General features: G+C 42.3%; 1 protein-coding gene across 2 annotated transcripts in view; it reads left to right on the forward strand.

Moving 5' to 3' along the window:
- The window catches only part of GBE1 (1,4-alpha-glucan branching enzyme 1), a 198,009-nt gene that overhangs the window by 117,336 nt on the left and 66,432 nt on the right, over positions 1–14,241 (forward strand). For both annotated transcript variants that reach the window (XM_088442724.1, XM_088442725.1), the window contains exon 9: positions 14,001–14,116. In XM_088442724.1, coding sequence (XP_088298850.1) covers positions 14,001–14,116 — 116 coding nt within the window. The remainder of the gene's footprint in view (positions 1–14,000; positions 14,117–14,241) is intronic.

A 14,241-nucleotide genomic window follows, 5' to 3' on the forward strand; every position in this document is an offset into this window, starting at 1 on the left:
GTGCAAGTGTTGCATATCAAATGCATTCTCCTGAGGTGGTTTTATTGCATCCGATTGCAACTAAGATGCATTTTTAGGTGAAAAAAGACACTCGGCGCAAGCAGTAAAGTATGAGGACTAGGGATGTGCAGGCTCGGATTAGTTCGAATTTTCCCGCCAAATTCGGATTTTTCACACCAAAAATCGGGTCTCAGAAAGGCAAAATGTCTTCTTTCATGGGCTTTTGTCCAGGAATGATGATGATTGTCCAAGAAAGATGATGTTTTGCCTCTGTCTGAGACCCCATTTTTGGCGGGAAAATCTGAACTAATCCAAGCCTGCACATCCCTGATGAGGATACATCTGTATACAAATCAAAATTTGCTTTTGTGCGTACCATCTGTCATGTTGGTTGCACTGGTTTTATAAACTGTCACCTCCCTTTACCTGGAATCCCCCCTCCTCTCTTTTTTTCAGCAAATCTTGTACACCCTTACTCATAGCCGCCGAAACGAGGAACAATGGGCCTGCTCTCCCTCCCCCTCCCAAAACATTTGAAAGGCGCCACTGTGGAGCAGCGTCTGTGGACGGTCAGGGGCTGTGCTTTATAGCAAATAACACTGCACGGAGAAGGAGGTGTAATGCTGCACACATTACACCTCCTCCTCTGTGCGGTACCGGGGCCATGCAGCCTATGTCTATAAAGCACAGCCCCTGACCGTCAGCTGCTCCAGTCCCTGCCTCCTGCTGATCCACTATAGTGCTCCAGTGCCTATGCACCCAGCAACAGGTAAGCTGGAGGGAGGAGGAGGGGAGGACGCTGCCAAAATGAAATTATATATTGCCCCCACCAACATTATATTGTTACGACACCCCTGTGCTCACTATTTCTCTATACATCGTGTCTGCTCCCTCAAGCCCTAATATTGCACAAGTATTTGGTGCTGTCAGAGAGGAGGAGGTGACAGTTTTAGCAACATCACCATTGTCAGGTGAAGGTCAACATAATGTCGATGGCACTTAAGCATCAGCCAGGTTTGGCATGCGAGAGGGGCTATTTTGAATACTCAATTTTCAGAAGACCGAATAATCAATGTTCTAAAGATAGTCTTACGGTTTAATGCAATTTGGTGCTTTTATTAATTGCTATAACAAAGCCAAGTTTTAAATCCTGATCCATAGGTTCAGAAGAAAAGTTTTCTTTTTTTTTTTTTTTTAAAGTTTCTTTAAATCTAACTAATCTTGGGGCATATGTATGAAGCTGTGATAAGTGATAAAGTGGAGAGTGATAAATGACCAGCCACTCACCTCCTAACTGTCATGTTACAGGCTATGTTTGAAAAATGACAGTTAGGAGCTGATTAGTTAATCGTTTATCACGCTGCACTTTATCACTTCCCAGAGCTTCATACATCTGACCCATTGTCTTATATTCAGTGGATTAATACTATATTGAAAACTTACTTTCAATAAATTAGGCTGATGACAACTGACATCTAATTGGAGACTACAGATTTCATTAGCCCTTAATGACATTCAAAGGGATATTAGTGTAGGAAAACATAACTTAGTTTTTCTTACACCCCATTGAGGTGTGAGCAAATATAACTGATAATTCACTTACAGTGATACCCAGAAGTACACACAGTGGAGCATAGCGCATGGTTCTAATTAGAGATGTGCAGGTTCGGTTTTACTCTGATATGTTCGGATCTCAAAAACTGCATTTTATTGGCTATCACGTGTTTTGGATAGCCAATAAAATAAATCCGAACTTGCGATAATTTTGGCGAAAAGAACAGAGTAAAACCGAACTTGCAAATCTGTAGTTCTAATGGACCCTTGCAGATAATTGAATCTCCCACTATGAGTTCTGGCTCATGTGCACAGGCGTTTATATTACGCAGGACTAAAGTTGGTAAATGCGCATAAATAGTGATAATGTAATTGAATGGACCTATACACACACATATACACTTTCTGACAAACATTTAGAGTTGCCTGCAGTGTTTAATGGTGCATACACACTGCATGAGCGATATTGTGTTGTTTCCCCCTGGCAGGTGTATCCTCAGTGTCATTAACGACAATGAGCACAAACACTGAACGATATCATGCACGATATCATTCAGTGCCGGGCTCCCTCCCTCATCCCGAAACATGCAAAAACCTGACAATATCATCAAGTTGGTGTTACGGTTCTCGCACAGTTGTGTAAGACCTCTAGAACCAGTGAGAGGTTCTTCTACCAATAACAGCCACCCACTGTTCCCTTAGTGATTTATTCACACACCGGTACTTAGGTGGCCCCCTGGATTTATGCCTCCAGCAGTAGAGGCTTACACAACCAATGGGAGACCGCATGACTGCTGACTAGAAACACGTCTGAGGAGTGGCAGTCCTTCCTGTACTGGTACTAGCTGGAGTGAAGTTGCAGGTGATAAGTACAGGGACTGATGTGAGTGACAGGATACTCCAGCAGCTGCAGATGATAGGTCTCAGGGATGTCTAGGGACAATGGTGCAGCTGGGTAGTCAGGCAAGAAGCGAGAGGACAAACTAAGCAGGCTGCACAGCAGGAATGACCAGGACTGTGATACTGCAGGATAACAGACAAGAATGGACTATGACAAGACTGACAGAAAAACAAACAAGGACTGGACAGGCAAGATATATACAAGAAGTAGACAAACAAGAACTGGACAGACAAAATGCAGACAAGGACTAGTGGCTGAGGTAACAAAGTTCAAGGTGTGGCCTCGAGGGCCTGGGTGCAAGAGGAACCTTAACGATGCGGCGTTGCAGACCGTGAGGCGGCTATGACAGCCAAGATGAGATGCAGGCTTTGATGCGGCCTTGTGGGCTGTGGTGCAGCTATGACAGCCAAGATGCTTCTTGAGAGCCGAGATGAAATGCAGGCTTTGATGCGGCCTTGCAGGCCGTGGTGCGGTTATGACAACCGAGATGAGATGCAGGCTTTGTTGCGGCCTTGCAGGCCGTGGTGCGGTTATGACAACCGAGATGAGATGCAGGCTTTGTTGCGGCCTAGAGGGCCGTCGTGCGGCTATGACAGCCGAGATGAGATGCAGGCTATGATGCGGCCTTGTGGGCTGTGGTGCAGCTATGACAGCCGAGATGCTTCTTGAGAGCCGAGATGAAATGCAGGCTGATGTGTGTCTGGAGCAATATGGCAGACAGGTGAACTCTGGCATGACAGGAACACAGGCTCGAAGCAGACTGATACGGCTTGGCTGGACTCTGGTAGGAAAATGCCACAGGCAGCAGCAGGCTATATTTCACAGGTTAATACTAAACAGACAGGCAGGTGCAGGACGCTGGAAAATTAACAGCATACAGGAACTGTGGAACAAGGTAAGACCGGCAAAGATTCAGACTTCTGAGAACAAACACTCGCCGGATGTCAGACAATATAACTGGCATGGAGTGCAAAGCTGGCTGAAACTTAATGGAAGCGGGGTCCAATCGGAACCAATACCTGGAGAGAGCACTTCCTAATCAAAGGCATGTGTACACCTGAGCTCTGAACACAGACAGCTAGTAATTAGTGAAGCACATGATACAAAACACACAGACAGACATAAATGACAGGCTATGATATAAACACAGACAAGACAGGATTTCCAGCTTCCTGCAAAAAGCCAGAACAAGGACAGGACATGATGCAGTATCCCAGTAACAACTATGACTGGGAACTGCCACCAAGATGATTTGCTAACTGCAAATCCTAACAGTTGGCCTGCATGTTCGGGCGATGAACGACAAAGTCCAACGACATGCGGGAGCGCACATCGTTGGTCGTTATCGTTCATCGTTTTTTAGTATAGACTGGACGAAATAGTGAATGATTGAACGATAACAATATCGTTCAATCGTTCAAAATATCGTCTTGTGTGTATGCACCTTAAGAGTATATTTTATACCCTATAAGAGTTCTGTGAGTGTTCTTATTAAGGGGTCTATTCATCAACACTGACGGGCTTTTACAAATGCGAAAACACTAGTTTCCACATTTTTTTTGTAGTAGGCCCATTCATTTTTAGGGGCCCGATAGTTTTCAGCTAACTCCGAAAAGTTTTTGGAGTTTACTTGTGGTTTCGGATCCCCGTTCCTTCTTATGGAAGGAATGTTTGGGGTTGCAAATAGGGACCCAAGCGCATCCCTCCGCTGCTTCTGCACTGAGTGATCAGCGGCCGTGCGCATGTGTGACCTCAGCCGGACAGGTACAGGTAAGTATCACTGTTACTTCTGATTGTTGATTTTATCTTAATACCCTTTTTTTGTGTGTACTGTACAAGTCCTTATAGTAGAAAAAAAATAGTCAAAGGCTACAAACAGGTATTTGGTAGTGATTCACCCTCCAAAAGTATGTGTTTGTTGATGATCAATACCCGATGACAGGGGAGTGCTTCCAGATCATGGTGTACTTTCCTGTGGTTGCCATATTAACCATGAGGATGGAACAAGAACTGGTACCAGTGTGCAGCCTTTCAACAATTTATTTCTGCCAAAATCCTGGCAAAAACTACTAAACTTAAGACAAGGTGGGAGATGTATAAAAGTTTGGAGCGAGATAAAGTACCAACCAATCAACTCCTAACTGTCATTTTTTAAACACAGCCCGTAAAATGGCAGTTAGAAGTTGATTGGTTGGAACTTTATTCCTCTCCAAACTTTGATAAATCTCCCCTATAGTTGCCTTTTTTTCCTGGAATGTTCAGGAGACTTTGGAAGTATTGGAAGGCCTTCAGGGAAAGTACTATAGGTTAATATCACTGATTGTCATTGATTGCTGCTGTGACTCCTGATGTTGGGCACAGTCGGAGGCAGTGACGTACGTAAGCCTTCACTATATTAAAAACCACTGTATAGGAAATACCAGTGGCCATAAGCTTTTGGATGCTGTCCTCATCAATTCAACGCTGTTGTTTCTGATTGGCTGTCATAGGGTTTGGGGTCAAAGGGCCTCATTCAGCAGCGGACGCAAATGTAATCGCCTGCGGATCGCAGTTGCTAAAATATGCTAATGCCTGCCAAAGCACAGCCGACATAAAGGCTGCCCCCTGCTGTCTTCTCATATCCGTCCAATGTCGCTCTTCTGTGTAAACATCGGTACCATCGAAGTACATCGGGCAATCTCGCAGCATTTTCGACAAGTCTGACCAATTGCAAACACCGCAAGTCTCCCCACACGCAGAGAGCGCTCATGCTGCGTATGCATCCACAGAGGCTAAATGATGCACGCCCATAAAACGGGATCCAAACGGACAGGCATGCCTGCATTTTTACGACCACCCCCAAAAGCTGGCAGCCTGACACGCTATGGATTCTTCTGTGCGTCTGTACTCGCAACGCGATCGATGTGCATGCACAGTGCGGCTTATACACATGCGCTATGGCAAACAATAACTCGATCTGCATCCATAATCACGATTGCGTTCACTGCTGAATCAGGCACAACGTATTGTAATGTGTCAGACTTATCATTATAGGCACGTTCCCATCCCAGTGTGATTAGTAACCTCACAGACGGTATAACATGCAAAATTTACATTATGAATCGTTTTTCAGATCTAGGGCCAAATGTAATAGGGTGAGAGTTTAGCAGTAACCTCTCATCCTATTACATTGGTCGTGTTGTTTTTCAAAATGGGAAAACATCTGGATGAGAGTTTAAATCGTGAGAGTTTTTATGAGTCTTAAAAACATGCGAGTTTCCATGTTCGCAGACTCTATTACATTGGCAGAGTTGCCATGTTCTCAGACTCTATTACATTGGCAGAGTTGCCATGTTCTCAGACTCTATTACATTGGCAGAGTTTCCATGTTCTCAGACTCTATTACATTGGCAGAGTTGCCATGTTCTCAGACTCTATTACATTGGCAGAGTTTCCATGTTCTCAGACTCTATTACATTGGCAGAGTTTCCATGTTCTCAGACTCTATTACATTGGCAGAGTTTCCATGTTCTCAGACTCTATTACATTGGCAGAGTTTCCATGTTCTCAGACTCTATTACATTGGACGAGTTTCCATGTTCTCAGACTCTATTACATTGGCAGAGTTTCCATGTTCTCAGACTCTATTACATTGGCAGAGTTTCCATGTTCTCAGACTCTATTACATTGGCAGAGTTTCCATGTTCTCAGACTCTATTACATTGGGCAGAGTTTAAAAAGTCTGAGAGTTTACTGCTAAACTGTCACATTTTCTAAACTGTCACCCTATTACATTTGGCCCATAAAGTTTAAAATACCATACCTATTTTATGTAAGGGTTGCCAATAAATGCTTAAGTGTCTTTAGGAATTACATTTGCCAGATTGTGATTTTATGTGAAATACACATGCTATAGTCAGTGCAAATACACTGCATGCTGGGATGTGTAGTTCTACAACAGCTGGTGGCCGCTTCTTGCCCACCCCTAAGATACAGGTGCAACACTGTAGTTTTTCCAAAGCAAGCATACATGTGTACTAGGCCAAGTTTATTTATAAGAAAAAAAAAATACAGCTTTTGATTAAATTTGCCTACTCTCCCTGGAGTCAGCACATGGCTTTTTATTACAAGTTATTTTTTTCATATTTATTTTATACATTTGTTTTAATAATTTATCAGAAGTTGTAGTTTGATACAGAAACGGTTATTAGATCAAGCATTTAAGGGCGATTTTATTAAGCCCTATCAACAGGATAAAATGTTCGCAGCTATGGGACGTTTTATTTAGTCACCCTGTTATCACAAACGATGGAAGACCTTATTATGTACCAAGCAGTGTGGCAGTAATATCCCTGCTGCTCTGCTTGGTTGTCACCAATGTTACCTTCAGGGCTCTGGCAGCATGTTACCCATACACAGACAACCGCTGGTGCAGGGGTTCCCAACTTCAGGGGTCTATTTACTAAGCAGTGTTAGGAGACAGAGTGAAAAGTGATAAGGTGCCAGCCAATCAGCTCCTAACTGTCATCTCACAGGCTGTCTTTGAAAAATGACAGGAGCTGATTGGCTGGCACCTTATCACTTTTCACTCTGTCTCCTAACACTGGTTAGTAAATAGACCCACCAGTCCTCAAGTGCCACCAACAGGTGAAGTTTAATCATGCACAGGTGAGTCTCACCACCTTCCACAGACAGACAGAAACACTCCAAACGTGAGCTTTTGGGAAATCTTGAGGGTTGAGTTTGAAAACCACTGACCAAGCAACATGGGGCCTGATTAAGATATGTACACACCCCTGATGGTTTACGCACAAATCTCTCCGTGGGGCATCTGCGCATGCTCAAGACCCTACACATGTGCAGATCAGGTCTAGTATGATCGCTTGCAGTGCCCCCTATCAATCAGGCTGCGGCCATTTGGGGGCAGAAAGGGGGCGGCGTCTGAAACCATTCCACAAAAAGGAGATGCGTCGCCTCCATTTTGTGGGTGTGCCAAGGCTCATACGCCGCATGTGTTACACAGAGTGTGCGCACAAAGGTGCTGTTACAGTCCAGACAGACGGTATCAAAAAAGTTGTAGAAAAGTGCTGGCGTTCCTGGGAGGTGGCTAGAAATGCGCTCAAGAATGGTCCGCCCAGTGGGCGTGTTATGGGCGTGTCCCAGATGTGAAGAGTAGCACATCTGGGACACAGTAGCAGGCATAGGAGGTCATACTCAGGTGGTGAACCCTCGCCTGCCATTGGGCTGGTGCAAGTTTGGATGGTGTGATTGAAGGTGATGTATAATGGTGCAACAAAAAATAATCTCAGGCCATGCACATTGGTCCGTACAGATGTACCCGAGGGAACGAGTTTGTATCAGCATATGTATAAGGCCGCAGACTAGTAACCGCCAGTAGACGCTGCTGCGTGCGACTGAGAATCAGGCCCTTTGTGTACTGTGAGTACATAGCAGATATTCTGCAAACATACAGCGTGCCTTGCCTCTCATTGATTTTCTGTCTACAATGTTAATCATAACCTGTTATGGTCATGGTGTTGTAGATACTTGAAAAATACATTATATAGGCCATGTTTTTGTGCTTATCAACACGTAACTACTTTTATGCACAGTCAAAGTCTGAATCTAAAATATATATGTTTAAATTCCTATTGTAAGACCTTCAACATCCATATATATATATATTTATGATATATTCAATATTTCAGAATTTTAAACACAGCAGAATGTGTGGGGTGGTAATTATATATTGCCCACTATGAATATAAGCCATATAATTGTCACATTTTGGCATGAAACTGTTCTATTATACTCAATGTCACCTTGCATGTTAGCATTTTATTAATTAATATTCTAGGAAAGAGAACCTAATCGCTGGTGGGGAACAGATTTTGCAGCCAGATTATGGCTGTATAAAGCATCATATTCGTTCCTCGTTTTGCAGAGCACAGCCTGTTCAAGATTTTACCTTTTAACTTTTCCACTTTAAATGATTATCTCTAGTTTTAAGCCCATGGCAATATGGTGCTCAGTGTTGATTGGTGAAATACTTAAATAAAAAAAAAAAAAGTAATTGTTTTATAAGAAGTATCTTTCAAGCAACAGTATGCCCACACATTTCACAGTACACCTCACAAAGTACAATGACATTTGGGAAATGAAAACGAAGACTTCAGAGAATCTGTCAAGGTTGGAAATGCCAGAACGAACATTAATTTAACTCTGGTTAATAATAGGAGCAAAGTGGAGAAGTGAAGTTAGTTGCTGGAGGGAAGGCAAATACTTCCAGTTTAAAGAAAGGAATGAAAAAAGGCATAACAGAAAAAAAAAAGCGAATACATAGTAGAGTCATTTTTAAATACAAGCAATGTCAAGCAGCAGGACAGTGAAGCAGCAGTTTGATTTCACACTTGTTTAAGAACTTTTTTTCCTTCTATGGAGACTTGATGCCTATTGAATATATTAAATATAGTATGCAAAGTAGGTGTGTCTAAGAGCTATGTAGGTGGATATGTGTAAAGGAGCGGTAATACTGGTTGCAAGAAGACAAAAAGAAAAAACAGTGGATGGAAGAACCATGGGAACACAGGGCCTGATTCAGACCCGCTCGCAAGCGGGTCGATGGCCGGGCAGTGCACATGCGAGCCTCGCAGCGAGCAAGAAATCACTCGCTGCTGGACTCACTACAAGACGGGGCGGCCCTACTGACATCACGAGTGATGTCAGTAGTGAGCTTTCTGCTCTATTAGAGCAGGAAGCTCACTGGGGCTTGCGGGAACGAGACCCTACCACAAGGGTCTTGTCGCAAGGCCGATAGTCGCGACCATCACTTGGCCGCTCGCAAAAGCTGCCCTAGGGTGCCGGGGATAGCCCAGGGCTATCAGTCTAGGCCTGGGGTGCCCTGGAGAGGGGTACCTCTTTATTGGGGGGCACCCAACTCCCCAGGGATCCCCGGCCTGGACTTACTAGCGGTCAGGGGTAATGCTTTGGCCGGGGAACCGGTGAAAGGTTTTCCCTGGCTGTGGCATTATCCCCCCGCTAGACAGAGTTCGGTGCTGGTTCTGGAATTTTCAGGGGACCCCTACTCGTTTTGTCCCCTGATTTTCCAGAACCAGGACCAGCTCAACAAAGCCCTGTGCTGGTTCTTAATATACAGGGGTCCCCTACGCATTTTGGCCCCTGTATTTTTAGAACCAGAACAGGCTTTATAAAGCCCGGGGCTGGTTATGCTTTTGGGGAGGGGGTGCACGTTTTTGTTTTTTTTAACACACACAGAAGCCATCACGGATCTCACTGATCTGTGATGGCTTCTCTAAAATCCGCACCTTTTAATGCTACTCGCATTAAAAGGTGTCAGTTTACATAGTCCTAAACTCGCCTGCACTCGCAAATGCAGTAGCCTCGAGCTGAAAAGTTTGCAGACTATTGAACTTGCGAGTTTCAGTACAAACTCGCACTTTTTAAAAGTGCGAGAAAGTGTGAGTTTGTACTGTTACTAAAACTGACTACCTATTACATTTGGCCGTATACAGTATGTTACTATTCAAGCAGATACAAATCCAGCACATCTCTTGATTGCTCTGTTTACTGTAGAACTTTTTTGTGCATTTCAGCACCTTACATTTAAACATTCTGTCTAAGGGTGACACTATGTGCTTATCATAAGCTGTTTTCATTGTGACATTACATGCTGCCACTTTTGTTTCATGGTAAGATCATGTATTTGTAATGAGTGCATTGCATTGTCACATTATATGCCACAAATTAAACCGCTGCAAAGACATCTTCCTAGGGTGCAATAGTTTTTTGACCTGATTCAATGTAGAATGCAGTGGATTGATATTTTTTTTACCACTGCGCATGCACCCTAGCTGCACTGTACACACCTGACGATAGATTAATGACTGATGTCGCAGAGAGGATTTTTTCGTAAAGTGAGTGTCAGGTCAGGGACTGTTTTCTGAGTGTGCTGTACTGAGCCTCTGCGAATTTGTTAACAGCTGTAGAGGCCTCGGCATGTTAGAAGAGCCGCTTTGTCTGAGACAGCATAGGCTTACGCAGAAGCTCAATGTGTCCGATATTAAGTGGCTGATGCCAGACGCCAGAGGTGGGTGTTTCAGTTCACAAGACTTAAGCCTTGACTTTCGCTAATCTGCTGGGTACGGAATGACAGTCACGGTGGGATTTGTGTCCATTTCTCAATCTGGCCCTAAGTGCTGTTTAGAAACACAGGGGTCTATTTACTAAGCAGTGTTAGGAGACAGAGTGAAAAGTGATAAGAAAGTGATAAGGTGCCAGCCAATCAGCTCCCAACTGTCATTTTTCAAACTCAGCCTGTGAGATTGCAGTTAGGAGCTGATTGGCTGGCACCTTATCACTTTCTTATCACTTTTCACTCTGTCTACTAACACTGCTTAGTAAATAGACCCCATATTGTGATATATGCTACTATCTAAAAACAGCCGCAATACATTTCCTTTGGAAGCATCATTTAAATCAGGGGTGGGCAATAAGCGGCCCTCCAGCTGTTGTTGAACTACACATTCCAGCATGCCTTTCAACAGTTTTAGCATGACCAAATAGCAAAATGGTGTCAGGGCATGCTGAGATGTGTAGTTCTACAACATCTGGGGGGGGGGGGGGGCTAATTTCCCATCCTTAATGTAAAGTATATTAGCACTGCTTTCTATAAAACTAAATACCTTCGAGAGCACAAAAACAGCTGATTCAATCTACAGCATTGTGCAACAAATGTGATCTGTTGTAACAACATTGTATCTGCCAGTGACCTGACTGAACTACAGTACTGAAATGGATACACTATTGTGACAATTGTATTGCAGACTAATCTTCTGTCATATGAGAACACATTTATTTGGGGCAGATTCGATTACCCGTGGTGTTTACCATACCGATAAAGCTCTGGATTTAACGCTCGGAGTAATTCAATTATTTGTTCATTTCACTGCGAGGTAAAGCCACGGGTAACGCTTATTAAGCCATAGATTCCTCATTAAGTGTCTGCATCTATTGCGTTACCCTGTGCGTTAAGTTCCAGAGGGTACATTTAACGCTGATTTTGACACTCAGCTCCTGAGGCTGCTAGTAAAAGTAATTAAGTGGACTTTCTGGGGCTTAACGCGTGGGAATGTGACACCTGGTTGAATCTCTAAGAGCTGATAATTTTACCCCGCAGTCTGCTGGTTTCTTCCTGATGATAATTCTGATATGTGTTGAAACTTTATGTACTTATCACATTTATTTTGATTTGTGTAACAGTTACTCTGTGACATTTTCAATTTCATAGATAAACCTGCTGCCATTGGCTAGCTTAGCAAATTGCCGTTCTGTCTGATGAATGTTTTATACCATGTGATATCCTGCAACATAGGCATAATATTTCAGCTCACTTATTAGCAATTCATGTCACTATTAATAAATACAAATTATAATTGAAGGGGATATATTTCCACACTTTATAGCAATACTAATTGATTTATCACAAGAGTAATAAAGTGTCTAAATAGCACTATGACATCGTGGTTACATACCAATTAATTTGTCACATTTTGACCTCAAATTATTTAGGAACTCAGGGTTAGCAATATATATCCTTTGGATAAATACTTATTATTTACCTGTATACACTGTTAAAAAGGGATTGCTATACTTTCACCAAAACAGTCACAGGTTTTGAATAATTATATTATCTAATAATAACGTGAAATGGATGTTTCTATTTAATACTCTTTTTAACACAAACTCCTTTTTATAGAGTTTCTTAGGGTACAATATTGTAATTTCAGTTAATCCTTATGGGAAATCCATTCTAGTTTAGTGATTTTTTTTTTTTGGTTAGAACCCAATTTTTCGAGAATGAAGTAACAGTGCTAGGTGAAGGATTGCTGTATTTATCCCTTTCTATCTTATCGAAAACTACATTTTTAGTTGTTATTATTACTTGTGAGCCAAGGATTGTGTTCTCGAGTCACCCAGTGCATCTAAAACATACAAAAAAGTGCTCTGGATTACAGATTTTCAGAACAGAAAGGTCTCCTCTATCCCTGACCACCTGGATCTATAACACTCCTTAATAGTCAAAGGTCTTCAGACACACCTTTGCCGCAATGCTAGCAGTGATTTGTTTACCCTGACATCCATTTGATTTTCATCTGGGGACCAGAGTCAAATATCCACCCTATCCCTTCCCGTAGATGGATGCCATAAAGGTCTCAGGGAGGTGGGAGCTTCACAGTCACCCACCTCTCCCATTTCATGTTGACTGGGGTCCATAAGTTCCACTGCAGCATGCCTATCATAAAGTAGAAAGGTAACACTGGGAAATAAATAAATAAGTGATCGTGTTGTCTTTTAGCTGGAATTGTGACTGTATTGCTTCCAGGCCATAAATGCTAGGACAAAACAAATGAAAGTCAAAGTGCCATACTGTATTATGTGGGGGTCACCTCTCCCCATGTGATGTTCAGGCACCCCCCTGTTACAGTTTTAGTGATGCTTATGTCCACGGGTTTCTTAACATCAGCTTTCTGGACAGATGATCACGGTAGCAGTCCATTAGCGGAGGGCACGCCAAACTCTCTTAGAACAGACACTACACTTGCATATGATTACTTTTCATAGATGTGTAGTCGATGAAACATTTATTTGAATTACTTTTTCTTGTGATTTATGAAGGACTGCATTTTTAACCCCGAGTTGAGAGTGTGCAGTGGTCAACTAAAAAAAAACATACATATATAAGACAGATGCTCAAAGAACAATTATTTGTGTATCAATACTTCCATAGAGAAAGCATAAAATGTCATAATTTTTTTCATGTCCTCAGTCTTGTTACCATAATTAGGGGTATTTCCAAACTTCATAGTAGCCTGCCACATTGTCTATTTATTGCTCCATTGTTCTAAATTTTAGTATTCCTTTTTACCCATTTAATATTCTACAAAGACCGTGGGGTTGACTTGGTTGCCAACTGTGTAGCCTCTACTTACTGAACCTAGTCATCAGTGACACCAAATTTGCTGCGCTGTTCTGATGAAGCTGCGTCCTCCTTTCCCAATTTCTATGTAAATAACTAGCCATGTACTGCTGGGAAGGGTGTGGTATGACTAGTTGACGTTCAGAATGTCGACTTAGACGGTGGTTCAGCAGTCAAAAATGTCAGCTTACAATTAGGTCAACATGGTTAAAATGTCCAGCCGTTTACATTTTTTTGTTTGTTTATTTTACCCTAAGCCTAACCCTAAAAATCGACAAAAAAAAACATATGTTGATATTTTATTTTAAATGTGTCGACATTTTAACCTTGTCAATCTAACTGTATGCCAAAATATTGGTTGTCGACATTCTGAATGTCAACTACCTAACCGGAGATATTGCAGGGAACACACTGCAAGGTTCCCAGCAATAATGCCAGTCTTCCAAATATGTTGTGAGTTTTTCTTTCTCATACTTTCAGTGTAACGTGCTTTGTGTTATAGAATCAAATGTTTTATTAAATGTATTTGGTGCAACTGGAGATTATACTATGTTACTCTGTGTCTAACAGTTGGGAGGTTTTAAGATTCCTTCTATCAAATTTGCGATGGTGGATTGATGAATATGGATTTGATGGTTTCCGCTTTGATGGCATTACGTCTATGCTCTACCACCACCATGGGATTGGTAAGTATTTTTTAAAATAATTAATTCAGCAAATGTATGTGATTACATTATAATTGCATCTATTAATGATCTAATGAAAGCAGAATATTTAGCTATATTAGCCCTGCCCTCCTCCTGCTGAATAC

This window comes from Taudactylus pleione, unplaced genomic scaffold (assembly GCF_031769625.1).
Source record: "Taudactylus pleione unplaced genomic scaffold, aTauple2 ptg000316l, whole genome shotgun sequence".
In the NCBI taxonomy this organism is placed as follows: Eukaryota; Metazoa; Chordata; class Amphibia; order Anura; family Myobatrachidae; genus Taudactylus; species Taudactylus pleione.